Genomic DNA, 26,654 nt, shown 5'->3' with positions numbered 1-26,654 from the left:
TTTAAACAGTCAAAATCACTAGGAAAAAAATATTACACACACATATTTACCACCCAAATGAGAACACACAATCCTTCAGACAGATGCACATCTGAGAATTTATAAAGAAATTATCCTATATTTTCTTTTAAATAAAAGGGTTAAAACTTTTGGATTTTTTACATGTACTTCTTCAATCTATCTGGAATTAATTTCATGAATGGTATGAAATAGGAATCTAATTTTATTTTTTCCTTAGGGAGAATCAATTGTTTCAATACCATTTATTGAGAAATCTATCTTTTCCCCAGAGACTGAAATGCTATTTTAATTAAATGCTCATTTCTGCATGAAACACAGGGAATACATCTCTGGCATTCATTGTGAGCACTTATCACACTCTTTTTATCCTAATGGCCAGTCTACCAGTCTGTCTCTTCTATCGGACTACTGAGTTTCTTGACGACAGGCATCAAGACTGGCTGACTACAGAACCCCTAAGACTGGGCACAGTGAAAGACACTATGCAATAAAACCTTGTAAAATGAAAAATTAGGATGTATATATTAAACAAACTTGACACCAATAATTAATTTACTCTCTCTACAAACCCCACCCTAACCTACTGGAATCCTATGACTAATTTGAACATGCTAGATGTGCCCTGCCCAAAAACTTAACTTTCTGACGCTTAGATATATTCAATCACCTTAAAGAATGTACCCAGGACTATTTGTCCCCAAAATTTAAAGAACTCACCTCCTAGATGAATGGGATGGTCTACATTCATCCATTTGGATTTGGGCAAAGCCACCAACACCCCTTTCTCCCTCTTCATCAGCTGCATCGTAATGGTATCACCAACAACATACTGATGTGACTCTGTGGCAACAACACTGAAACATGGACATTTATATGTAGCAGGGCAAGGAGTGAACAGACTGGGATCTAACTGAGTAAATGTCTCAATCTCACCTCTTGAGATCCTTCTTATGCACAGAACTGTAACAGATGGGACATTTACTCCACGTCTTCTCACTCAGTGAAAGATAGTGCAGGATGCATGCCCAGCAGAAGATGTGTCCACAACGGGTTATCTTGGCTGCAGTAGGTGGATAGAGGCATATGGGGCAAGATGGCACTTCATGGCTACAAATGCGCTGAAACAAAATGCCACCAGAAGGTTCACTGCTTTAAGAATTGATTAGGGACTGTCAAAGTTTTAGGCCTCTCTACTCTCTCAACCCCATCTCTCTCATCTCTATCCCTGTACATCCTTATACTCAACATATCTTCCTAAAATTGTTTAACAATCTAGGTACATGTATGATAGTTTTTTCTTTTTTTTTTTTTGAGACGCTCCGCCTCCCTGGTTCACGCCATTCTCCTGCCTCAGCCTCCCTGGTTCACGCCATTCTCCTGCCTCAGCCTCCGGAGTAGCTGGGACTACAGATGCCTGCCACCACGCCCAGCTAATTTTTTTCTTTTTTAGTAGAGACGGAGTTTCACCATGTTAGCCAGGATGGTCTCGATCTCCTGACCTTGTGATTCGCCCGCCTCGGCCTCCCAAAGTCCTGGGATTACAGGCGTGAGCCACCGCACCTGGCTTTGTATGATAGCTCTTTAAGCAAAGCATTAAGGAAACCATAATAACCGTTAAATATAATAAAACTAATACACAACAGGTATTTTGGGGGTTCTACATTAAATAGAAAAAAATGACAAATCACTATATTCCCATTTATAAAAAAACTTAATACGTATGCAAAGGCCTACAAAGGGTCTAGAAGTAATCTACCAGTAATTTCCAACAGAGAACACATTAAAAAGACTTCACTTTATGTGACTAATTTTTTTTTTAATAAAACTTAAGTTTTTATGCTATGTCACTCTCAGATGATTTTATACATTTTCACAGTAGTGAGAGTTCAAGCTTTTTTTTTTTTTTTTTTTTTTTTTTTTTTTTTTTGAGACAGAGTCTCACTCTGTCGCCCAGGCTGAAGTGCAGTGGCGCCATCTCGGCTCACTGCAAGCTCCATCTCCCGGGTTCACGCCATTCTCCTGCCTCAGCCTCCCGAGTAGCTGGGACTACAGGCACCCGCCACCGCGCCAGGCTAATTTTTGTATTTTTAGTAGAGACGGGGTTTCACCGTGTTAGCCAGGATGGTCTCGATCTCCTGACCCTGTGATCCACCCGCCTCGGCCTCCCAAAGTGCTGGGATTACAGGTGTGAGCCACCACGCCCGGCGAGAGTTCAAGATTTAAGGTCAAAAGCCACTGCTCATAAAGAAAAAGTGCCCATCATTTTGAAATTATTCTTCTTCAACAGATACCCTACTAGGACCAACAAGTGGATACCTAGAGTTTATAACTTCAGTAGAAAACACATCAGTGGCTTTGAAAGTGCAACTGAAGCTGGGCGTGATGGCTCACGCCTGTAATCCCAACACTTTGGGAGGCCGAGACAGGTCGATCACTTGAAGCTGAGAGTTTGAGACAAGCCTGGACAACACGGTGGAATCCCGTCTCTAATGAAAACACAAAAATTAGCCAGGCATAGTGGTGCGTGCCTGTAATCCCAGCTACTCAGGAGGCTGAGGCATGAGAATTGCTTGAACCCAAGAGGTGGAGGTTACAGTGAGCCAACACTGCGCCACTGCACTCCAGCTGGGGCTATAGAACAAGACTGTCTCAAAAAAAAAAAAAAAAAAAGGCCAGGTACAATGGCTCATGCCTGTAATCCCACTACTTTGGGAGGCCGAGTCGGGAGGATCATCTGAGGTCAGGAATTCAAGACCAGCCTGACCAACATGGAGAAACCCCATCTCTACTAAAAAAAAAAAAAAAAATACAAAAAAAAATTAGCTGGGAGTGGTGGTGCATGCCTGTAGTCCCAGTTACTCAGGAGACTGAGGCAAGAGAATCGCTTGAACCTCGCAGGCAGAGGTTGCAGTGAGCCAAGATCGCACCACTGTACTCCAGCCCGGGCAACAAGAGCGAAACTCCGTCTCAAAAAAAACAAACAAAAAAAAGTACAACTGGGCCAGATGGAGTGGCTCACACCTGTAACCCCAACACTTTGGGAGGCCAAGGTGGGTGGATCACTTGCAGTCAGGAGTTCAAAAACAGCCTGGCCAACAAGGTGAAACCCCATCTCTCCTAAAAATACAAAAATTAGCCAGGTGTGGTGGCACATGCCTGTAATCTCAGCTACTCAGGAGGCTGAGGCACGAGAATTGCTTGAACCCTGGAGGCAGAGGTTGCAGTGAGCCAAGATCATGCCACTGCACTCCGGCCTGGGCAACAGAGTGAGACTCTGTCTCAAAAAAGAAAAGTATAACTGTGTGGCTCATTCATGTGCCTACCTGCCACAAGGCTGAGGCCTACTTTGATAGTGATTGCTACGAATGGCTGCCAATGAAGCGATGGCCCTGTAATGAGCCCAACCCAGGTCAGGAGGGTAAGGAATTACTACTTCCCAGCTTACACATCTTCAGATCAGAGCCTTTCATACAGCATCCCTACAGGCCAGAGCCAATTAGTCACAAAATGGACTCCAGGAAGAACCAGGAACTGACCTCTGGGAAACATCTATAGAAAGGCCAGGCAGAAAAGGGTATCAAGCGGTGAACACAGCCAACAGCTGCTGCATCACCACAGTGCATTTAGTGCTCCCATTCATAGCTTATGGGCTTGGCTGAGCTACTCACCACTTGTTCCACAAAGTCCCAGTTAACTAATGTATCAGGATCAGCAAAATGAGCTGTGTAGTCTTGGTCTTCAGACACCACAAATTGGCAGCTAGAAATAGGAAAGAAGACAGGAAAAAGCTAGACTGTCAGGATCTACCAATAAACCCTCAGCAGAAATTGTCATCTATTCACTTAGAAATCAAATGCAGGCCATTAGCAGCCCTGGTTCATGAGGCACTGCACTAGGACCTCAGCCTCAGTTCTGAGCTCCGGCTCTGGAAAGAACCCAAAGACTCAGCAGGCAGAAGTCTAAATCCATGAACTGTTTTCTTCTGCTTCCAAGTCCAGCCAAATTCCCTGAAGGCATCCCTTGAATTAAAATTAACCTAGACTGTGACTCCATCAAACAGCAGTAAGCCAGATTTCCTCTCTCACCCCTTAGAACCCCAGAAAATGGCTAGTCTTCAAGACAGTTGAAAAGACTGTTCTCGGCCAGGCACAGTGGCTCACACTTGTAATCCCAGCACATGGGGAGGCCAAGGCGGGTGGATCACTTGAGGTCAGGAGTTAGAGACCAGCCTGGCCAACAGGGTGAAACCCCATCTCTACTAAAAATAGAAAAATTAGGCCAGGCACGGTGGCTCACGCCTGTAATCCCAGCACTTTGGGAGGCCAAGGCAGGCGAATCATGCGGTCAGGAGATCAAGACCATCCTGGCTAACATGGTGAAACCCCGTCTCTACTAAAAATACAAAAAAAGTTAGCTGGGGGTGGTGACACGCGCCTGCAGTCCCAGCTACTTAGGAGGCTAAGGCAGGAGAATCACTTGAACCTGAGAGGCGGAGGCTGCAGTGAGCCGAGATCACGCCACTACACTCCAGCCTGGGTGACAGAGGGAGACTCTGTCACCAAAAAAAAAAAAAAAAACAGAAGACTGTCATCACTATCTGAAACCAGTTCATCAGTTCATATAAAGTACAAAATGGTTACTTCAGTCTAGATCCAAGGTCAAATCTTAAATTATGACTAAGGCCACACAAAAGGACACAAAAGGGGATCATATTTGAGCAAACGTATGCCAAGCACTTCAACTTGTCATTCAATTGTCCCTTAAGAAATTTTCTCTTCCTGGTTGGGCGCCGTGGCTCATGCCTGTAATCCCAGCACTTTGGGAGGCCGAGGCGGGTGGATCATGAAGTCAGGAGATCAAGACCAGCCTGGCTAATACGGTGCAACACCGTCTCTACTAAAAATACAAGAACAAAATTAGCCAGGTGGCAGGCGCCTGTAGTCCCAGCTACTCGGGAGGCTGAGGCAGGAGAATGGCGTGAAGCTCCAGGAGGCGGAGCTTGCAGTGAGCTGAGATCGCGCCACTGCACTCCAGCCTGGGTGACACAGCAAGACAGACAGAGCAAGACTCTGTCTCAAAAAAAAAAAAAAAAAACAATTCCTCTTCCTGGCCGGGTGTGGTGGCTCATGCTTGTAATCCCAGCACTTTGGGAAGCCGAGACAGGTGGATCACAAGGTCAGGAGTTCGAGACCAGCATGGCCAATATGGTGAAACCCCGTCTCTATCAAAAAAAAATACAAAAATTAGACGGGGGTGGTGGTACACACCTGTAGTCCCAGCTATTCAGGAGGCTGAGGCAAAAAAATCGCTTAAACCCGGGAGGCAGAGGTTGCAGTGAGCCGAGATCACGCCACTGCACTCTAGCCTGGGTGACAGAGCGAGACTACATCTCAAAAAAAAAAAAAAAATTTCCTCTTCCTTATAAAGGAGAGGCTGAATCTCAAAGCTGTTAAGTTACTTAAGGTCAAAGGCCGAAACAAGATTCAAATCTAGGTCCAATTTCAAACATGTTTTCTACCTTATCATGATACTAACACAGTTATTTAAGCATTATATTAAGTACCAAAAACATCCACCTGGAAAGTGGGTAAAAGAAAGGAAGGGCGGGGCAGTGATGAACAGAAAAAGAATGAGACCAATTCCCTTTCTGGTTCTTTCCCACAATAGCTTTAAAAAAGCCTCTTCACAGCAGCACCACAGCTATCCGGAGAGTCCTACTTTCCCTTTCCTCTGAAGGGTTGCAATACTCACTTGGCCTGTAAAAAGAGCTCCTTGTTAAAAGGCTTATGTCCCCACTTGTTCCTCTTTCCCCAGCTACCATGTCCACTGCCTTCAAAGTGACCCGTCTGGCCACGGGGTTCAAAAGTGAAATTCAACAAGTGGTTCAGGTTGATCTTCTTAGGACCAGAGAACTGGGCAGGGCTAAACTCTGCCCGTTGAGCCTCTGCTACCTAGAGAGAATGAGAATGAATCAGTATTTCAGATTAGGATGACACTGATTTATAGCAGAAACCCAAAAAAAAAAACCCTCCTTCTACACAGCTTAATTTTTTTTTTTTTTTTTTTGAGATAGAGTCTTACTCTGTCATCCAGGCTGGAGTGCAATGGCACGATCTTGGCTCACTGCAACCTCTGCCTCCCAAGCTCAAGTGACTCTCCTGCCTCAGCCTCCTGAGTAGCTGGGATTACAGGCGTGTGAGATTAAACCACACCCAGCTAATTTTTGTATTTTTAGTAGAGACAGGGTTTCGCCATGTTGACCAGGATGGTCTCCAGCTCTTGACCTCAGGTGAGCCACTCACCTCAGCCTCCCAAAATGCTGGGATTACAGGCGTGAGCCACCTCACCCAGCCAGGAAGAGTAATTTTTTTTTTTTTTTTTTTTTTTGAGACAGAGTCTCACTCTGTCACCCAGGCTGGAGTGCAGTGGTGTGATCTCGGCTCAAAAAAAAAAAAAAAAGTATGTAGCACTTCCTCTTATGCAGTCTTCCTCCTAAGATGTGCCTGCTTCCCGTTCTGCCACTGTAAGTTTCCTGAGGGCTCCCCAGCCATGTTTCCTGTATAGCCTGCAGAACTGTGAGTCAATTAACCCTCTCTTTTTCATAAATTACCCAGTCTCAGGTAGTTCTTAAGAGCAATGAGAGAATGGACTAATACAGTCTTTAAAAATAAATACAAAGCTAGGCAACGGTAATGCACACCTGCACTCTCAGCCACTCAGGAGGCTGAAGAGGGGCACTTGAGCCCAGGAATTCAAGGTTGCAGTGCACTATGATACACCTGTGAATAGCCACTGCACTCCAGCCTGGGCAACAGGGTGAGACTCTGTGTCTAAAAAATAAAATCTAAAATTTAAAAATAGAATCTAAAATTTAAAAATAAAATCAGGATGGGTGACCAGGAATAGTGGCTCATGCCTGTAATCCCAGCTCTTTGGGAGGCTGAGGTAGGCGGATCACCTGAGGTCAGGAGTTCGAGACCAGCCTGGGCAATATGGTGAAACCCCATCTCTACTGAAAATAAAAAAAAATTAGCCGGGTGCAGTGGCGGGTGCCTGAAATACCAGCTACTCGGGAGGCTGAGGCAGGAGAATCGCTTGAACCCGAGAGGCGGAGGTTGCAGTGAGCCAAGATCACACCATTGCACTCCAACCTGGGCATCAAGAGCAAAACTCCATTTCAAAAAAAAAAAAAAACAAAACAAAAAAACACTAGGATGGGCGCAGTGGCTCACATCTATAATCCCAGTGCTTTAGGAGGCCAAAGAGGGAGGATCATTTGAGGCCAGGAGTTTGAGACCAGCCTAGACAACACAGGGACCCCATGTCTCTACAAAAAATTTAAAAATTAGCCAGGCTTAGTGATGCATGCCTGTGGTCCCATCTACTTGGAAGGCTGAGGTGGGAGGATAATTTGAGCCCAGTAGGTCAAGGCTGCAGTGGGCCACGATCATGCCACTGCACTCCAGCCTGGGCGACACAGCAAGACCCTGTCTCAAAAATAATAAATTAAAAATAATTAAATACAACTGGTGGTATACCATTCAGTGAGATAAGTTCCTTTTTTATATTAACAACCAAGCTTAAAGATAATGCCACATTCTGGGCTGGGTGCGGTGGCTCATGCCTGTAATCCCAGTACTTTGGGAGGCCAAGGTGGGCGGATCATGAGGTCAGGAGATCGAGACCATCCTGGCTAACACGTTGAAACTTGCCAGGCGTGGTGGCGGGCGCCTGTAGTCCCAGCTACTCAGGAGGCTGAGGCAGGAGAATGGCGTGAATCTAGGAGGCAGAGCTGGCAGTGAGCTGAGATCGCGCCACTGCACTCTAGCCTGGACGACAGAGCGAGACTTTGTCCAAAAAAAAAAAGCAAACAAAAAACAAAAAAATGCCACATTCTGTTTGTTTGTGCAACACAGGAAGCCCAAGACTTCCAGGTCATCCCTTATTTTTCATCTCCACATGGCTCTGATCTCTTTAATCAAACAGTCTTCCACCCTTAATGCCCCAAACTTAGATCTAAGAGCTTGTGCTCAGTCAACAAAATCCTCCACATTCTCAACCTTTTATCATCTTCAGCTTGTCCTAGCTGGCCCACTGTCACTTTCTCTGACACCACTCATATTTCCTGATTATCCTCGCAATACCCTGAACTCCAGGTCCTTGACCTCCTCTCTTCCAATTAGCTTGCCCCTCCCATCTCAGCCAACCACACCTACAGGTTTCCCTTCTACAGCTGTAATGTCCAATACAGCAGCCAGTAGCTAGATGTAGCTACTAAGCACTTGAAATGTGGCTGTACCACATGGTAAACTTTTAGATTTTAGATACATTGAATTTAATATATTAAACGTATTAAAATTGACTTTTTACTTCTGTAGTGCAGGCAGCTAGAAAATGTATGATTACACAAGTAGCTTGATCTATTAGACAGGAGTGTTCTATAGTCTAGACCAACAACCACAACCTCTTCCACTATCTTAACTTTGAGCATTCTGTTGTCCAGACAGGAATACACTCCTCCCCAGGTTTAGTACTGACTCCAACAATTCTTTACCCCCACTAAGACCTCCAAATCAATGATCCAACCCCTCAGATTTGGCTTAGATCCTGTGGTCCACTGCCCACTTCCTTTTTTAAATTTTTATCTATTTATTTATTCATTTATTTATTTAGAGATGGAGTCTCGCTCTGTCACCCAAGATGGAGTGCAGTGGTGCGATCTCAGGTCACTGCACCCTCCACCTTCTGGGTTCAAGCGATTCTCCTGCCTCAGCCTCCCAAGTAACTGGGATTACAGGCACCTGCCATCACGCCCGGCTAATTTTTGTATTTTTAGTAGAGACGGAGTTTTGCCATGTTAGCCAGGCCTGTCTCAAACTCCTGGCCTCAGGAGATCCACCCTCCTTGGCCTCCCAAAGTGCTGGGATTAGAGCTGTGAGCCACGGCGCCCGGCCCCATCACCCACTTCTTCATGTATCTGCTGTATTCACCTGGCAAAACCTTCCCCTGATTAATTCAACTCTTTTCCTATTCCACATCAGCCCTGGAGCAGACAAACAGGGCTAACAAACACAACCACAGCAACCAGCCTCACCACAGTAGACCCTCATGTGCCTGGAAGTACTACAATCCTAGTATGCTTCTGCAGTCCATTCATTCCCTCACTTTCCCAGACAACTCCTTCACTCCTCAGGCTTCCAAACCTCCTCTTGGTTCACCTTATGTATTCCACTGAGAAAATTAGAACAATCGGTTCACCTTATGTATTCCACTGAGAAAATTAGAACAATCAGAAAAGAATTCCAACTACCTCCGACCCCACCTGCATCACCAGGCCTTCCTTTTGTTACTGGGGATGAACTGGCAGAGTTCCCACCTAAGACAACTGCTCCACTTCTCACTAGATCTCAAGGACTCAAGGACATTGCTCAGCAATTCTCTCCCTTTTCCCAGCATCACTTTGCCTCTCACCAGAACCATCCCATAAGCACAGACATGCTATCATTTCCCTAATCTTAAAATCCCTCAGCCGGGAGCGGTGGCTCACGCCTATAACCCCAGCACTTTGGGAGGCCGAGGCGGGCGGATCACAAGGTCAGCAGATCGAGACCACCGTGGCTAACACGGTGAAACCCCGTCTGTACTAAAAATACAAAAAAAATTAGCCAGGCGTGGTGGTGGGCGCCTGTAGTCCCAGCTACTCGGGAGACTGAGGCAGGAGAATGGCGTGAATCCAAGAGCGGAGGCTGCAGTGAGCCAAGATCGCGTCACTGCACTCCAGCCTGCGGGGACAGAGCAAGACTCCATCTCAAAAAAAAAAAAAAAAAGAAAGAAAAAAAAATCCCTCAAGCTCATATTCCCTACAAGCACCGCCTCACATCTCTGCTCCCCTTTAGAGCAAAGCCACTGAAAAGTACTGTGTAAACTTGCTGTTTCTTCTTCCCATCCTCCTATTCTCTCCAATCTACATGCCATTTTCAAATCGAATGGTCAACTTTCAGTCCTATTCTTAGCCTATCAGCAACACTTGACAAACCTGATCGCCTTCCTGCAACACCTTTCGGCTCTCTTCCTCCCGCCCTGACCGTGCTCTCTTTTGCTGGTTTCTTATCCAGACTCAGAGGTTCAGTTCTTGAACCTAATCCGTTTTTGGAACACTCCCTCCTTAATCTATCTCACTTAGTTCCACAGCTTTAAGCACCAACTGTATGCTGACAGCACTCTAACCTGGGCCTCTTCCTTGACTGCTGATTCACAGTTAACTATCTACCTCTACTTATATTCTGCTTATGTTTATCAAATAGGAATTTCAATGTACATATAACATTTCTGAACTGAAGTTCTTTATCTCAACCCTATTCCCCTCTCCCAAAAAAACTTTGTGCTCTTCTTGAAAGAACGTTCTCCATTCCAGCAAAAGGTACCTGAATTGGGCTTGCCAAAAACATGACTCATCCTTTTCTCTGCTCAGACCCCACATCTAACAAAAAGCCTTGGCTCTATGTGGAAGTAATGTCTCAAATCTTAACGTCTCTCACCACCTCCATCACTCACCCTCTTTCAAAGCTTCCATCACTCTCACCAAGAATATCTTTGTAGTCTCTTAGTCTTCCTGCTTCCACTCTTCCCCTTTAAAACTCCAAATCAGGTTACCTTACTTTTCCCCTTAAACCTTTCAATGGCTTCTCATCTCTCTGAACAAAAGCCAAAGTCCTTCAAAGCCCTACATGATCTGATCCCTTTCCTAGTCTTTGGGTACATTTCCTACCTCTCCTCCTCCACTCATGGTAGCCTACTTGCTTCACCTCAAACCAATAAAAGCAATACTACCTCCTGTCCCTTGCATGTGCTATTCCCTCAGGCTAAGACACTATTCCTCAAAACCATATAACATGGCCAGGTGTGGTGGCTCACACCTGTAATCCCAGCATTTTGGGAGGCCAAGATGAGAGGATCGCTTAAGGCCAGGAGTTCAAGAGCAGCCTAGACAACATAGTGAGATCCACTCTCTACAAAAGAAAAAGAAAAAAAATAGCTGGGCATGGTGGCATGCACCTGTATTTCCAGCTACTCAAAGCTGAGGTGGGAGGATCGCTTGAGCCCAGGAGGTCAAGGCTGCAGTGAGCCATGATCATGCCAATGTACTCCAGAGCAAGACCACCTTAAAACAGAGCAAGACCATCTTAAAACAAAACAACCATATAGTGTGCTACCTTGCTTCTCTTAGGTCTCTCTCAAAATCCACCTCCTCAGAGAAGGTGTCCTTAAAGCACCTTCTAAAACTGTTTTCCTTGTTACTCTCTATCCCTTTACTTCCCTCAGTCTACATTTTTTTTGGATCTGTCTTATTCTATCATAATTACATAGTATGAAACATAATTTACTATATCAGTCTCTTGTAGATAGGCATTTAGGTTATTTCCCAAATTTCGCAACTACAAACAAAGCAGTGAATAATACCCTTGTACATAAATGTCTTTAGGCACTTACAGAAGCATAGCTAAGAAACTCCTAAAAAAATTTGAGACTATAGATACATGCATTTTACATTTTGCTAGGTTACAAAGGCAAATGTCATTAACGTCATTTTATTACCTAAATATTCCAAAAAGTACCTCTAATTCAAGAGTGGTAATAGAAAGACCATACAAATTAAGGAACACCAAATTTGTCATAAAGGAAATTTTCCTTCCTCCAAAGAAATTTTCATAACCTTCAGGGGAAAAAATGAGGCAAGGTTTCAAACCTGGTTAACCCTCTCAACTACTCAAGACTCCTTTGATTGTCTATTCCTCTACCTCTTGTTCCCCTCAACTACTGATAAACTGGGGGGCGGGGGATGGGTTCAAATCTCATGCTTATGCTCTAGAAAGGACATTCTCAAATTCCATACCTCATCTCGTCTTCCACCATTAAAAGAAGAGCTAAAGAGTTTGCTGCTGCCGCCGCCCCTTTGAGGAGGCATCTTGTTAAAAGTCTTGCTTTTCTGTGAACTGGAGCGACGGGACTGGTTGTTAAAACTTTCATTTTTGGGGTAGGAAAGTTCACGTTTGCGATTATAACGCTTGGATCCACTGGAGTTCTTTCCATCTGAAAGCAAGAAACACAAAAGAACGACTGAAGAAGTTGATACATTCACTTAGCCAACTGCCCTCCACCTCCCAGCAAAAAATAAAGGTAAATAGGCCCTTTGACCACCTTCAGGAATCTGGGTTTGGGCCAGAGCATGAGTGCTTTGAGCAAGACAACACATAGCAGAGTGTTTTTTTCTTGCAATAATGAAGCCTAATGGGTCCCCTCCCTCAAAACAAACACAGTGTAGATCAAACCACATGGATTCTCAATCCATAATGTCTCTACTTTACACAGCTTAACCACTGTCCTTGTAAAAGTTCAGTCAGACAAAGTTACAGGAAATGAAACAGCCATTCTGTATTAAGGAAAAGTATTTTACCTGGTAACAGGACAGAAGAGATTCCTTTTTAAATTACTATAACATAACCAGATTCTATACTACAAGGGGTTGTCCTAGGCCTTAGCAAATATATTCAAAAGCCATAAAAGCAAAACCGTGTTTACATAAGCTCTAGAGGTCAAATTCAGAAGCTGTTAAATTGACAGAACAAAAGAAGTTGAGATCTAAAAGTATACTGGGGGCTGGGCGCAATGGCTCACGCCTGTAATCCCAGCACTTTGGGAGGCCGAGGCGGGTGGATCAGCTGAGGTAAGGAGTTTGAGACCAGCTTGGCCAACATGGTGAAACCCCGTCTCTATTAAAAATACAAAAAATTAGCCGGGCATCGTGGCAGGCACCTATAATCCCAGATACTTGGGAGGCTGAGGCAGGAGAATTGCTTGAACCTGGGAGGCAGACGTTGCAGTGAGCCGGGATCATGCCACTGCACTCCAGCCTGTGCAAAGAGCAAGATTATCTCAAAAAAATAATAATAATAATAATTAAATAAATAAAAGCATATTGGATCAGCTTGAGTTATATCCTTTTTAAAAATGGCCAGGTGCGGTGGCTCATGTCTGTAATCCCAGCACTTTGGGAGGCCGAGGTGGGCGGATCACGAGGTCGGGAGATCAAGACCATCCTGGCTAACACAGTGAAACCCCGTCTCTACTAAAAATACAAAAAAAAAAAAAAAATTAGCCAGGCACGGTGGCGGGCATCTGTAGTCCCAGCTACTCGGGAGGCTGAGGCAGCAGAATGGCGTGAACCCCGGGAGGCGGAGCTTGCAGTGAGCTGAGATCGCGCCACTGCACTCCAGCCTGGGCGACAGAGCGAGACTCCGTCTCAAAAAATAAAACATAAAAATGTTTATTGTTTTTCTCTTCAATTATAATACATGTTCAATTCTGAAAATAGTGTAGAATAATTTAAAGTTGCCAGTACCCACAGAGCACTAACCCATTAACATTGTTTTCCTTTTAATCTCCATTTTACATACGTGCCACAAATCTTATATAAAATGACAAGCATACAAGATATATTGTTTTCTGCTTACTACTCTGTGAGCATTTTTATGCATCCCTAGTCTCCAAAAGCATGATTAATTGCTGTACCCTTCTTGGCCACATACTTACAGAATAATGTAACCAATCCCCCATTGTTGTATACTTAGGTGGCTTCTAATTTTTTGTTAGTTTAATATAATACCATTGGGAGTCTCTTTACACAGAGGCTTATGTGATTAATTATGTCAAATTCTCAAAAAGTGGAATTGACAGATAAAATATGGTCATTAAAGCCATTTACACATTCCTAGGTTGCTTTCTAGAATCGTTACGCCAATTTATTTATACTCTAACAACATAATAATTATTTATGCACTTTATTTATTTATTTAGAGACAAGGTTTTGCTCTGTGACCCAAGCTAGAGTGCAGTGGCACAATCTCGGCTCACTACAACCTCCACCTCCCAGGCTCAAGCCACCCTTCCACTTCAGCCTCCTGAGCAGCTGAGACTACAGGCACTCACCACCATGTCCGGCTGATTTTTGTGTTTTTTGTAGAAACGGGGTTTGCCTTTGTTGCCCAGGCTGGTCTCAAACTCCAGAGCTCAAGTGATTTATCTCCTTGGCCTCCCAAAGTGCTGGTATTACAGGCATGAGCCACGACTCCCAGCCTATTTTTTTTTTTTTTTTTTGTAGAGATGGGGTCTCACTTTGTTACCCTGATTGGTTTCCAACTCCTGGACTCAAGAAATCCTGCCTCAGCCTTCCGAACTGTTAGGATTATAGGCATGAACCACCATGCCTGGTTTATCTTTTTTTTGTTTTAAACAGTCTCACTCTATTGCCCAGGCTGGAGTGCAGTGGCGCAATCTCGGCTCACTGCAACCTCTACCTCCCGGGTTCCAGCAATTCTCCTGCCTTGGCCTCCCAAGTAGCTAGGATTACAGGCATGAGCCATGCCTGGCTAATTCTGTATTTTTAGTAGAGATGGGGTTTTGCCACATTGGCCAGGCTGGTCTCGACCTCCTGACCTCAGGTGATCCACTCACCTCGGCCTCCCAAAGTACTGGGATTACAGGCATGAGCCACCATGCCCAGCTTGTTTTTTTCCCCCAGGGTGGAAAGCAGTGGTGCCATCATAGCACACTGCAGCCTCAACCTCAGCTTAGCATCTTTCCAACTCAGCCTCCCAGCTAGGACTGCAGGTGTGCACCACCACACCCAGCTAATTTTTAAATTTATTTTGAGACAGGATCTTACTTTTGTCACCCAGGCTGGAGTGCAGTGGCATGATCTCGGCTTACTGCAGCCTCAATCTCCTGGGTTCAAGCAATCTTCCTGCCTCAGCCCCCCAAGTAGCTGGGACTCCAGGCATATACACCATTCTTGGCTTATTTTTATATTTTTGATAGAGACGGGGTTTTGCCATGTTGCCCAGACTGGTCTCATACTCCTGAGCTCAAGCGATCCACCAGCCTCAGCCTCCCACGGTGCTGAGATTACACGCGTGAGCCACCAGGCCTGGCCTAATTTTTTAATTTTTTTGTGCAGACGGGGTTCTCACTATGTTGCCCAGGCTGGTCTCAAACTCCTGGGCTCAGGTGATTCTCCAGGCTCAGGTGACCTTCCCACCTCAGCCTCCCAAAGTGCTGGGATTATAAGCATGAGCCATGGGGTCTGGCCCCACTTTTATCTTATTACAATGATTCTCAATCTTGCCAGTTCATACGAATCACACAGATGAGCTTTTATGGAATTCCTATGCTCAGGCCTCACCCTCTATGATTCTGATATAAGTATACAAAAGTACCTGTCTGCAGACCTGTAATATTATCTGAGTAATTTTTTAAACCTAGAAAAAATTATTTCTTGGTAAGTATAATCACCAGCTTTTTATAGCAGGCTAAATAAATTCAAGGTTAAACAATGCCTCAGAAAGAAGAAAACGTAAGTTAATAAATCAGAGACCAAATTTTGAAAGCAACCACTTCACGCCCATAGTCTGTCAACCTCACTGAATAAATGAGATGTCATTCTCTCCAAACCTGACCACCTAAAACCTGGGAGTCAATCTAAACCATGTGAAATGGCAGCAATGTAAACAGAACAGTCACAGAAACAGGCTAGGTTCACCCCTACCAGTTACACTTAAATTCTGCTTACGGACAGTGACCCTTACCTTAGTTACAATTTAAGGCCAGGCATGGTGGCTCATGCCTGTAATCCCAGCACTTTGGGAGGCCAAGGCAGGCAGATCACATGAGGCCAGAAGTTCGAGACCAGCCTGGCCAACATGGTGAAGCCCCATCTTTACTAAAAATACAAAAATTAGCCGGGTGTGGTGCCACACGCCTGTAATCCCAGCTACTTGGGAAGCTAAGGCATGAGAATCACTTAAACCCGGGAGGCAGAAGTTGCAGTGAGCTGAAATCATGCCACTGAACTCCAGCCTGGGTAGCAGAGTGAGACTCTGTCTCAAAAAACAAAGTTAGAACTTAAAAACTAAACTTTCACCTATTACTTCAGTTAGCAACAGTTAGTGTCAAACATGGCACTAATAGTAACAATTAGAAAGCAAAGTTTCAGCACTGGATTTGGTGGCTCATGCCCGTTATCTCAACACTTTAGGAAGCCAAACCAGGAGGATCACTTGAGTCCATGAGTTTGAGACCAGCCTGGGCTACATAGCAAGACCCCATCTCTACAAAAAATTTAAAAATTAGCTCAATGTGGTGGGACACATCTGCAGTCCTAGCTGAGAGGCTGAGTTGGAAGGACTGCTTAAGCCAAGGTTGAGGCTGCAGTGTGCTATGATGGCACCACTGCTCTCCACCCTGGGCTACAGAGTGAGCATCTGTCTCAAAAAAAGAAAAAGATAAACCAGGCATAGTGGTTCAAGAGTTCAAGGATGACGGCACCACTGCTCTCCACCCCGGGCTACAGAGTGAGCCTCCGTCTCAAAAAAAGAAAAAGGCCAGGCACGGCGACTCACACCTGTAATCCCAGTACTTTGGGAGGCTGAGACGGGCGGGGATCACAAGGTCAGGAGATCAAGACCATCCTGGCTAACATGGTGAAACTCCGTCTCTACTAAAAATACAAAAAATTACCCGGGCATGGTGGTGGGAGCCTGTAGTCCCAGCTACTCAGGAGGCTGAGACAGGAGAATGGTGTGAACCTGGGAGGCGGAGCTTGCAGTGAGCCAAGATTGCGCCAGTGCACTCGAGCCTGGGCGACAGAGTGAGACTCCGTCTCACAGGAAAAAAAAAAAAGAAAAAGATAAACCAGGCACAGTGGTTCAAGAGTTCAAGGATCTCTTAAGCCAAGGAGTTCAAGGTTTCAGTCAGTTAAGTTTGCACCACTGCATGCCAGCCTAAATGACAGAGCGAGAGCTTGTCTCTAAAAAAAACAAAAAAACAAAAAAAACCAGGCATGATGGCTCATGCCTGTAATCCCAGCACTTTGGGAGGCCAAGACAGGTGGATCACAAAGTCAGGAGATAGAGACCATCCTGCTTAACATGGTGAAACCCCATCTCTACTAAAAATACAAAAAATTTAAAAATACAAAAAATTAGCCAGGCGTGGTGGTGGGCGCCTGTAGTCCCAGCTGCTAGGGAGGCTGAGGCAGGAGAATGGCATGAACCCAGAAGGCGGGGCTTGCAGTGAGCAGAGATCACGCCATTGCATTCCAGCCTGGGCGACAGAGCGAGACTCTGTCTCAAAAAAAAAAAAAAAAAGGAAAACTCAGGGGATGCAGAACCCCAGCTAACTCAGCCACATTCTCTTGCTTTGCTTTCCTTAACTCCATTTCACATCACCTCAAGGAAAGGAGATTCTATGAGGATAGGTATACAAAGAAAACACATATCCCCCAACCTCATTAACCAAGACTGTTTCAGATGATCCTGGACCCTACCTGTTTGACCCTAACTGCTGCTTTCAAGATGCACCTTACAGTTTGCATAGATTTAGGTAAAGCCAGATTCTACATGGCAAGGGCTTATTAAGAAAGTAAACTGGCCAGATGCGGTGGCTCATGCCTATAATCCCAACGCTTTGGGAGGCCAAGGCGGGTGGATCACCTGAGGTCGGGAGTTCAAGACCAGCCTGACCAACATGGAGAAACCCCATCTTTACCAAAAATACAAAAAATTAGCTGGGCATGGTGGCGCATGCTTGTAATCCCAGCTACTCAGGGGGCTGAGGCAGGAGAATAGCTTGAACCCGGGAGGTGGAGGTTGTGGTGAAGCCGAGATTGCACCACTGCACTCCAGCCCGGGCAACAAGAGCAAAACTCTGTCTCAAAAAAAGAAAGAAAGTAAACTGGCACTCAGCAAGAAGGCTGTCTTCATTTCTTCACTTATTACCACACTGGCAAGGAAACAGTTTCATAATGCTTACAGAAATGCTCACTGATAGACAGTAAACTGCTCATTTCCAAAACACATAACAACTGACCACATCATGATTAGTGATTTTAGTTGCCAAAATCAACTCACTTCTCTTGTCTTCCATTTACCTAAGGGTATGAAGACAGACATGTCAAGTGAGAGACTGGTTATCTCTAGACCCAGGCAACAGGCCGCTAAAGGTTGAAGGTACCATCAGGCCTGGGACCCAGAGATAAAATTCAGAGCATTATTTTTGAAATGTTTTGTGGACAACTTGCCAGGATATACATGGGAAAAACTCGAGGGTAGAACAGGAGTGATAAGATGATCCACTTTAGATTTTGGAAACAGAAAAAATTTCAAGTTCCTGGGAGAAGGAACTATGGGTTAAGTTTTAAATCTCAGAGTGGTGGTTCTCAATCCTGGCTGCACACCAGAATCACTTGCACAGACTTTTTAAATTATGAATGCCCAGGACCCATGGGTCCAATCTAGGCTTAAAGAATCAGAAAAAGGCCAGGCACAGCAGCTTATGCCTGTAACCCCAGCAGTGTGGGAGGGTCACTTGAAGTCAGCAATTTGAGACCAGCCTGGGCAACATGGTGAGACCCCCATCTCTACCAAAAAAAAAAAAAAAAAAATTCCTAGGAAGGGGTCTCACACACCCCTAATTTTTTTTTTTAAAGTTCCTCACGAGGTCAGGAGTTTGAGACCAGCCTGGCCAACATGGTGAAACCCCATCTCTACTAAAAATACAAAAATTAGGCCGGTGTGGTGGTGGACACCTGTAATCCCGCTACTCAGGAGGCTGAGGCAGAAGAATTGCTTAAACCTGGAAGGCAGAGTTTAAAGTGAGCTGAGATCGTGCCACTGAACTCCAGCCTGGGTGACAGAGCAAGACTCTGTCTTGAGAAAAAAAAAAAAAAAAAAAAGTTCCTGAGGAGATTCTGATGCAGTCACCACTGAGAACAACTGCCAAGAACTACTGTCAAGACACATTCCAAAATGGACAAGACCACTAAACTCAGGATCCAGAGTCAACAAATAACTTAAAAACTTAACCCAGCTTCTCAGTTGTTCCACATTTCCCTAATGCAAAGGTCTCCAGCAAGTAGCAGTAGGTATATCTCAGCCTCTCCCCATTACCAAATTAAGGGCCGCAAGTTTTTCAGTTAAATTACTTGGCATCCTCATTTCTAGCTCTAGTTCTAACAGGTGGCTCAGCCTAGAGGTCAGAGTACCAGTCAGCAAGTTTCTGCTGCTGATTCATGCTGTAATCACAAGCAAGTTGCTTACCCATCATCCAGAGTAGTTGACAAGCACCTCCAGAGGGGCAACATATGGCCTTACTACAGAATCAACTGACAACAAATTGAATCCAGCTGAAATTAGTAATTCTGAATGAAAGGAAGAGAGAGGTGGTATCAGGAATGATGCACATGCCAGTAAGTTATCTGCTTGCTAAGTGTGATTATTCAAAGCTTATTGAAAAATACCGCCTAGGACTTCATAAAAATTTACTTGGACAAATCACTCTTAACACTGCTAAGCCTCTATTTTCTTATCTGTGAAACAGGACTAATATTCTACCATACTTCCTCATAGAATCATGAGGATTAAGAAAGAAAACTTCTGTAAAATGCCTACCATAGTGGCTGACACATAGTTTTACTATGATTTGAAAGCCTATCATTAATAAATCCAAATAATTCCTGTCAAGAGCACCCACCAGACTTCCAACGAAGCCACATAAACCAAGGAATCCAGCCAACGGGCCCTGAAATTCTTTTAATTTCTCTAAGTGGTTTTACTGAAGGCTTCAAATCACCTCAATTTTCAAAGCCATTAAAATCTCCAGGTCCATTTACAGGTCAGAGGCATTCTTCAAGGCAGATTACCACTAGCAATCTGGTTTCTGGTACTAGAATAACAGGAAGAATGCCAGGGCAGTGCTTCATACCACCAACCTCAAAATAACTGCCTCATAATACCTGACCTTCCCTTAACCTCCCTGGCAGTTCTATCCGTCCAGGGGGATGGGACAAGAGCCTGGTTCCTGGCCAGGGTCCACTGTCTGCCCATAAACGGCCTACCTTCTCTCTTGCCTCTCTTTCTTTGCTCCCTCTAAATGACTTTCCCCACTTTCTAACCCACCTTCTCTCCTCTGAGCTACATTCACGGGATATTTACTGCTGCATGTTCTCAGAAATACCTATTAACACTACTGGAATGAAGCTGTAGGAATATAATCAAGAAAAGGAATGTTATATAAATGTTCGGGCAATTAGCCCAGGCAAAGAAACTGTGGTATGTGACTCTAGCCAGAAAGATCAAGAAAATCCTGGTAGCCAAATTTACATATTTCCTGTGTACAAATGAAGGGCAAATTTAAGCCAGCCACCGGAACAAAACCTCAAAGAAATTAATCATGTAGCTAGGAAGCAAATGGCCATTAATGACAGTTTACAGAATAGAAACCAAAGGGCTTTCTTCCACGAGGTAGAAAAGGGGGAGAAAAAAAGTGACTTAAATATTTGAATACTGAAAACTCTTGCTCTTTTCAGCTTGACAAAAGATAGACAAACTATCTTTTCACCTTACGCTTCTTGCTTTCCCCTCAACTCAGTACTCTGTAATTCAAGAGGTCCTTTCAATGATTCCCAGCAGAATCAAGTATATGAAGTGTTCAGCTTATGAGATACTGCAGACATCTTTTCATGGGATTATGCAGAGCTTGAGTGTACCCTTTTGTTAGAGCAACCATCTCACCGTGAAGTCACTGCATCAGAGTTCCTGAGTATCTGCTGCAGTAGCACTGGTCTTAGCAGTGGATTATGGCTAGTGAAGAAGCATGGATTTGGCTACAAAGCCCATCCTTCCTTGCTAAGCGAACACGCGCAGCAGAAGTCAGAAAAGCAGACACTGGCAGGCAAACATGGTCAAGCTTTCTAACACACACATTAAACAAAAAAACGAACGCTGCCTCAAGGCACACGTGTATTTGTAAAAATCTAACAAAGGTTCTTTACATGAGTTTTTGTTTTTTTAGACGGGCTGGGGTGCAATGGTGCAATCTTGGCTTACTGCAACCTCCGCCTCCCGGTTTCAAGGGATTCTCCTGCCTCAGCCCCCTGAGTAGCTGGGATTACAGGTGTGCACCACCACGCTGGACTAATTTTTTGTATTTTTAGTAGAGACGGGGCTTCACCACGTTGGCCAGGCTGGTCTCAAACTCCTGATCTCAGATGATCCACCTGCCTCGGCCTCCCAAAGTGCTGGATTACAGGCGTGAGCCACCACACCCGGCCTACATGAGTTTTTACAGAAGTTTTCTTGTTTTGAGACGGGGTCTCTCGCTCTGCCACCCAGGCTAGAGTGCAGTGGAGTGATCATGGCTCACTGCAACCTTGAACTTCTGGGTTTAAGTGCTCTTCCTCCTCCCCTGCCTCAGCCTCTTCACAGCTGGGACTACAGGTATGTGCCACCATGCCCGGTTCATTTATTTTTTTGTAGGACAGGGTCTCAAACTCCTGGGCTCAAGCAATCAGCCTGCCTCAGCCTCCCAAAGTGCTGGGATTATAGCCACCCAGCCCATTTGAAATGTTAACAATGACAAATATTTGCTTTGGTCAAACTACTATAGAATTCTGTATCATCTCGTTGGGTAATCAGAGTTAATTCCACTAAGCAACATATTCAAAGGGAAGGACATAGCAGTAAAATTCCTTAAATACCTGTTTGTTTTGAGTTGTCACAAGCTTTCACCTACTGCTAAGAAATAAACTTAAGGCATTTATTGCAACCGACTAATGAATATATGTTAGTGGCTTAAAAGGGAGCCCCAGAAAAATTATTGAGAATTCAGACAGTTGGAGAACCAAATCTTTAACATACATCTGGGAATAGAGTGCAAAAATAAACTTACTTATCAATTGCTTTGAACAGACCACTCTAAACCAGTTCCAACACTGACCAAAAGGACTGGTTACCTTCTATCTTTTGAGGGATCGATGGCAAAGCTCCGCATGTGCAGAACTGCAAAATCAGTCTGCACACTTACCATTTTCTGACATGGCCCGAGAACCCATACTCCTAATGGTCTCACAGCAGGTAAACAGGTTTGCCATATCCAGCAGGTGAACTCTGAGTGAGTTAGTAGATCTTACAATTTTTTGTTTGGTTTAAGTCAGCCTTAGTTTTCTTTTACTTTTTACAGATGGGGTCTCTCTCTGTTACCCAGGCTGGATGGTATGCAGTGTCCTGATATAGCTCACCGCAGCCTCAACTTCCTTGAGCTTAAGCGATCCTCCCACCTTACCCTTCCGAGTAGGTAGGGTTACAGGTGGGTGCCACCACACTCAGCTAATTTTTTATTTTTATTTTTTCTTATGGCGACGAGGGTCTTACTATCTTGCCCAAGCTGGTGTGAAACTCCTGGGCTCAAGCTATCCTCCCACCTCAGCCTCCAAAAGTGTTCGGATTACAGGCATGAGCCACCGCGCCCGGTCTCACTCTTAACAGTTTTTTTAATCTTGACAAGTTTTAAACTGGACCTCCACATGTAGGGACTTCGAATATTTCCCTCTCTGCCACAACATCCCCACTGTCGCTGAAAACACCTTCCTATTACTGCTAATGTAACTGAAATACAAAAGAGAGCAGAGATTAGTACAAACTTTGAAATAAAATGAAGAACACTGGACTCTAGCCTCTGCCAACTCCTAACATCCTACCTGCTCAGTTTATTCCTTCTTTAAATATGAACAATTTCACCCTGGTAGACAAGTCAGTGACTGGCACAGTGAAAACGGAGGTAAAAACTTCACCTAGTACTTGACACATAGTAAGCTCTCAATTAAAGGTAGCTATTATCATCATCATAGTCATAATATTGACAGACTTGATTACAGAAATAAAACCTTCCCTGTTAAAGTACAATCCTATAGTCCAACACACAACAATAGACATTATGTGTATTTGGTGCAAAATAGACGTCAGATACCCTAAGACCTTAGTTCATTTGTTTTGTTTTTCATTTGTTTTTTAAGTTTATTTAATTATATTACCTCCACCTACCTTTACAAGTAAGTAAACTCGGGGCACTCACTCAAGGTCTGGCAAACTGGGACCCAAAAAGACTGAATTCATAGTCTGCGCTCTTAACCCCACAATGAATAGCCACTGAAGGGTGAGTTCCTCTTCAACAGAGGAATGGATCTGGAACCAGGTTATCAAATAAGAGATCTGAGTTTGAAAGGTCCTTGGGCCCCACCCACCCGTCTAAACTTGAACACTATCCAGTGTTAATTCAACATTACAGGGTAGAACAACTTAGTGGTTTTAGGAGCGTGGACTGATGAGTCACACAAACCAGGTCTTAAGGCGTGCTGTGAGCCAAATACTAGCTGGGTGACCTTACCCTTTCTCCTCATATGTAAAATGGGGATAAGAACAGCACCTGCTTAATCGAGCAGTTTTGAGTATTAATGTAAATGATCCACGTAAACCACGCAGCACAGCGCTCATTAATATAACTGTAAATAATGAGAGCCATGGAAAAGGGCAGGTAGGAGCTATAAAAGAAAGTGGAGCCTGTCCCCGAGTAATCCAGCCGACAAGAGAGCAACGACTTTCCCCAGCAGCAGGGGCAGTCGCCCCCGCCCACTGCCGCAGGCCCGCCCTTACCGCTCTTGGGTTTAGACTCGCCGGCTGGCCCCGCCGAGGCGGAGCGGGGCGGCTGTTGCCCTTTGCTGCTGCCCGAAGAGGCGGAGGAGCTGTTGGAGCCGCTGTTCTTGTCCATGTCGGAGGCGGTGGCGGCGGCGTTGGGGGAGCTCAGCGGCATCAACGGGGGCCTCGGCGGCGACGGCGGTCGGAGCGGAGCGGGCGCGGCGGGGACCCAGGCTCATGGCGTTCAGGGCCGGCGGGGGTCGGCGGCGGCAGCGGTTCTCGGCCTTCATGGCGACATTTTTCCCTGTTTCCTTCCTTGGCTTCTCAAACTAGGAAGAGAAGCGGCGGACCGGGCTGTTAAGCCCGGCGGCAGCGGCGACCGAGGACGAGGAGGCCGGGGCTCGGGAGTCCGGGCCGGGCCTGGCGGGGCGGAGGCTGCGGGGGAAGGGGAGACGAGGGAGGGTGCGCGAGCCCCGCCGGCCGGCCGGCCGGACACGCTCTCCTGCCGCGAGGCAGGGGAGAGGGCTGGCTATCTTGGTGTCGGGGACAAGTGTCTCCGACACAGCGACGGACAGTCGCCCCTGGGCCGAAGCCGAGCTGCTCCGGGAATGGCGACGAGTCGCCAAACAGCATCTCAAAGAACCCGGATGGACTGTATATATAGTGGAGGGGGGAGGGGTGAGGTATTCTGGGAAATGTAGTTTTTGCCTACATCCGGGTCTCTTTTTTTTGTTTTTTTGTTTTTTTGGTTTTTTTTTCCTCCCCCACCTCCGCCCCAACCCCACTGTGAGGGCATTCAAAATAATGGGACTTGCAGTTGCTCCAAGTCCAGGTTTTTCACTTAGTACACTAAAAATACAGTAACAATAATAATATGCACTAATAATAATGTAGCCAAACATTGGAATACCTGTGGAACTCCTTTATAGACTCCTTTGATTTATGGTTTTTTTTTTTTTTTTTTGAGACGGAGTCCCGCTCTGTCGCCCAGGCTAGAGTGCAGTGGCGCGATCTCGGCTGACTGCAAGCTCCGCCTCCCGGGTTCACGCTATTCTCTTGCCTCAGCCTCCCGAGTAGCTGGGACTATAGGGGCCCGCCACCACGCCCGGCTAATTTTTTGTATTTTTAGTAGAGACACGGTTTCACCGTGTTAGCCAGGATGGTCTCGATCTCCTGACCTCGTGATCCGCCCACCTCGGCCTCCCAAAGTGCTGGGATTACAGGCGTGAGCCACCGCGCCCGGCCAATTTATGGTTCTTATTCTAGCGTTAATACCAATTGATTTATGGCCCTTAGTCTATCTCATATTAGGAATAATAATAATAACGTTAATAATGACAATACCTTACATTTAATATCACTTTACGGCACTTCTTCATACAGTACATCACTTTATTTCTTTAGCCTGGGGTGGCGGTGCGCACCTGTGGTCCCCATTACTCAGGAGACAGAGGCGGAAACAGGCCGCAGGCAGTGGTTCATGCGTGTAATCCCAACACTGGGAGGCAGAGGTGGAAGGATCCTTGGAGGCCAGGAGTCCCAGACCAGCCTGGGGAATATAGCGAGATCCATGTCTCTAAAGAATAAAAATATTTTTTAAAAAATTAGTTGGGCAGCCGGGCGTGGTGGCTGACACCTGTAATTCCAGCCCTTTGGGAGTTTGAGTGGGGCAGATCACTTGAGGCCAGGAGTTCAAGACCAGCCTGGCCAACATAGCAAAATCCCGACCCTATTAAAAGTACAAAAATTAGCTGGGCTCTGAATAAAATAGTTTGAATAAAACTAACTTTAATTTAAAAGAAAGAAAGAAAAAAAAATTAGCCAAGCATAGTGGCTGTGGCTGTACACCTGTAGTTCTAGCTACTCAGGAAACTGAGGTGGGAGGATCACCTGAGCCCGGCAGTTGGAGGTTGCAGTGAGATATGATCATGCCAATGCACTCCAGTATGAGTGACAGAGAGGGAGACCCTGTCTAAAATTTTTTTTAAAAAGCAGAAACAGAGAACAAAAAGCAGATTAGTCATTTCAAAATTACTTTTCTTATAAAGGTTTAAGCAGAATGGACTTCGTTATGTGGGGTAAAACTGACCAGTTTGGGGATTTGATGATTTCTCAGAAGGTCAGATAAACAACTTAGTTTAGGCGTGGTTGGGTAGAACTTCACCTTGAGTAACTCTGTTTTGGTTTGGTCTACTGTGCTGAAGCTCAGCGCAAACCAATGGGCTCCTATAAATTGTATTTAACAGCTGTTAACATTATCACGTGTAATCTTCTCAGTAACAAATTTTAGACTAAGTGTGCCTGTAGTCCCAGCTACTCAGGAGGCTGAGGAAGGATGATCACTTGAGCCCAAGAGTATGAATCCAGCCTGGGTAACACAACGAGACTCTGTCCCTAAATAAATACAATTTAAAGATGAGAAAATGGACTCCAAAAGTTCAGATAATTTGCCTATTATCACATCGCTAACAAGTGATGTTCTTACCTATGAGACAAGCAGTTCCTCATTTTACAGATACAGTGAGATTTAGAAAATCATGCATGTGGGGCTGGGCGCGGTGGCTCACATCTGTAACCCCAGCACTTTGGGAGGCCGAGCCAGGTGGATCAACAGGTCAGGAGTTCAAGCCCAGACTGACCAACAGAGTGAAACCCCATCTCTACTAAAAATACAAAAAAATTAGCCAGGCGTGGTGGTGCGTGCCTGTAATCCCAGCTACTGAGGAGGCTGAGGCAGGAGAATCACTTGAACCCAGGAGGCACAGGTTGCAGTGAGCCAAGACTGCGCCACTGTATTCCAGCCTGGGCAACAGAGGGAGACTCCATCTCAAAAAAAAAAAAAAAGAAAAGAAAGAAAGAAAATCATGTATATAGGTCAGGTGCGGTGGTTCATACCTGTAATCCTAGCACTTTTTGGGAGGCTGAGGCAGGCAGATCACAAGGTCAGGATTTTGAGACCAGCCTGACCAATATAGTGAAACCCCGTCTCTCTTAAAAATACAACAATTAGCCGGGCGTGGTGGCACACACCTGTAGTCCCAGCTACTTGGGAGGTTGAGGGAGGACAATCGCTTGAACCTGAGAGGCGAAGGTTGCAGTGAGCTGAGATTG

At 45.2% G+C, this 26,654-nt stretch overlaps 1 protein-coding gene across 5 annotated transcripts in view; it reads right to left on the bottom strand.

Annotated features, from left to right (window-relative positions):
• RNF10 (ring finger protein 10) overlaps nt 1-24,214 on the bottom strand; it is a 43,052-nt gene extending 18,838 nt beyond the window's left edge. For 2 of the 5 annotated variants that reach the window (XM_054444634.2, XM_054444637.2), the window contains exons 1-6: nt 23,562-24,179; nt 11,915-12,111; nt 5,773-5,972; nt 3,690-3,780; nt 955-1,139; nt 739-875 (exon numbers count right to left, since the gene is read on the bottom strand). In XM_054444634.2, the coding sequence (XP_054300609.1) occupies nt 739-875; nt 955-1,139; nt 3,690-3,780; nt 5,773-5,972; nt 11,915-12,111; nt 23,562-23,718 (967 nt within the window). In that variant the 5' untranslated portion in view covers nt 23,719-24,179. Of the gene's footprint in view, nt 1-738; nt 876-954; nt 1,140-3,689; nt 3,781-5,772; nt 5,973-11,914; nt 12,112-19,172; nt 20,216-23,561 lie in introns of those variants that run through there. The other 3 variants (XM_054444633.2, XM_063646784.1, XM_054444632.2) reach the window with 2 other exon arrangements.
• Nucleotides 24,215-26,654: the final 2,440 nt, after the last annotated feature.

Source organism: Pongo pygmaeus, chromosome 10, assembly GCF_028885625.2.
Source record: "Pongo pygmaeus isolate AG05252 chromosome 10, NHGRI_mPonPyg2-v2.0_pri, whole genome shotgun sequence".
Classification (NCBI taxonomy): domain Eukaryota; kingdom Metazoa; phylum Chordata; class Mammalia; order Primates; family Hominidae; genus Pongo; species Pongo pygmaeus.
This window is presented reverse-complemented; position numbering and strand designations above follow the sequence as displayed.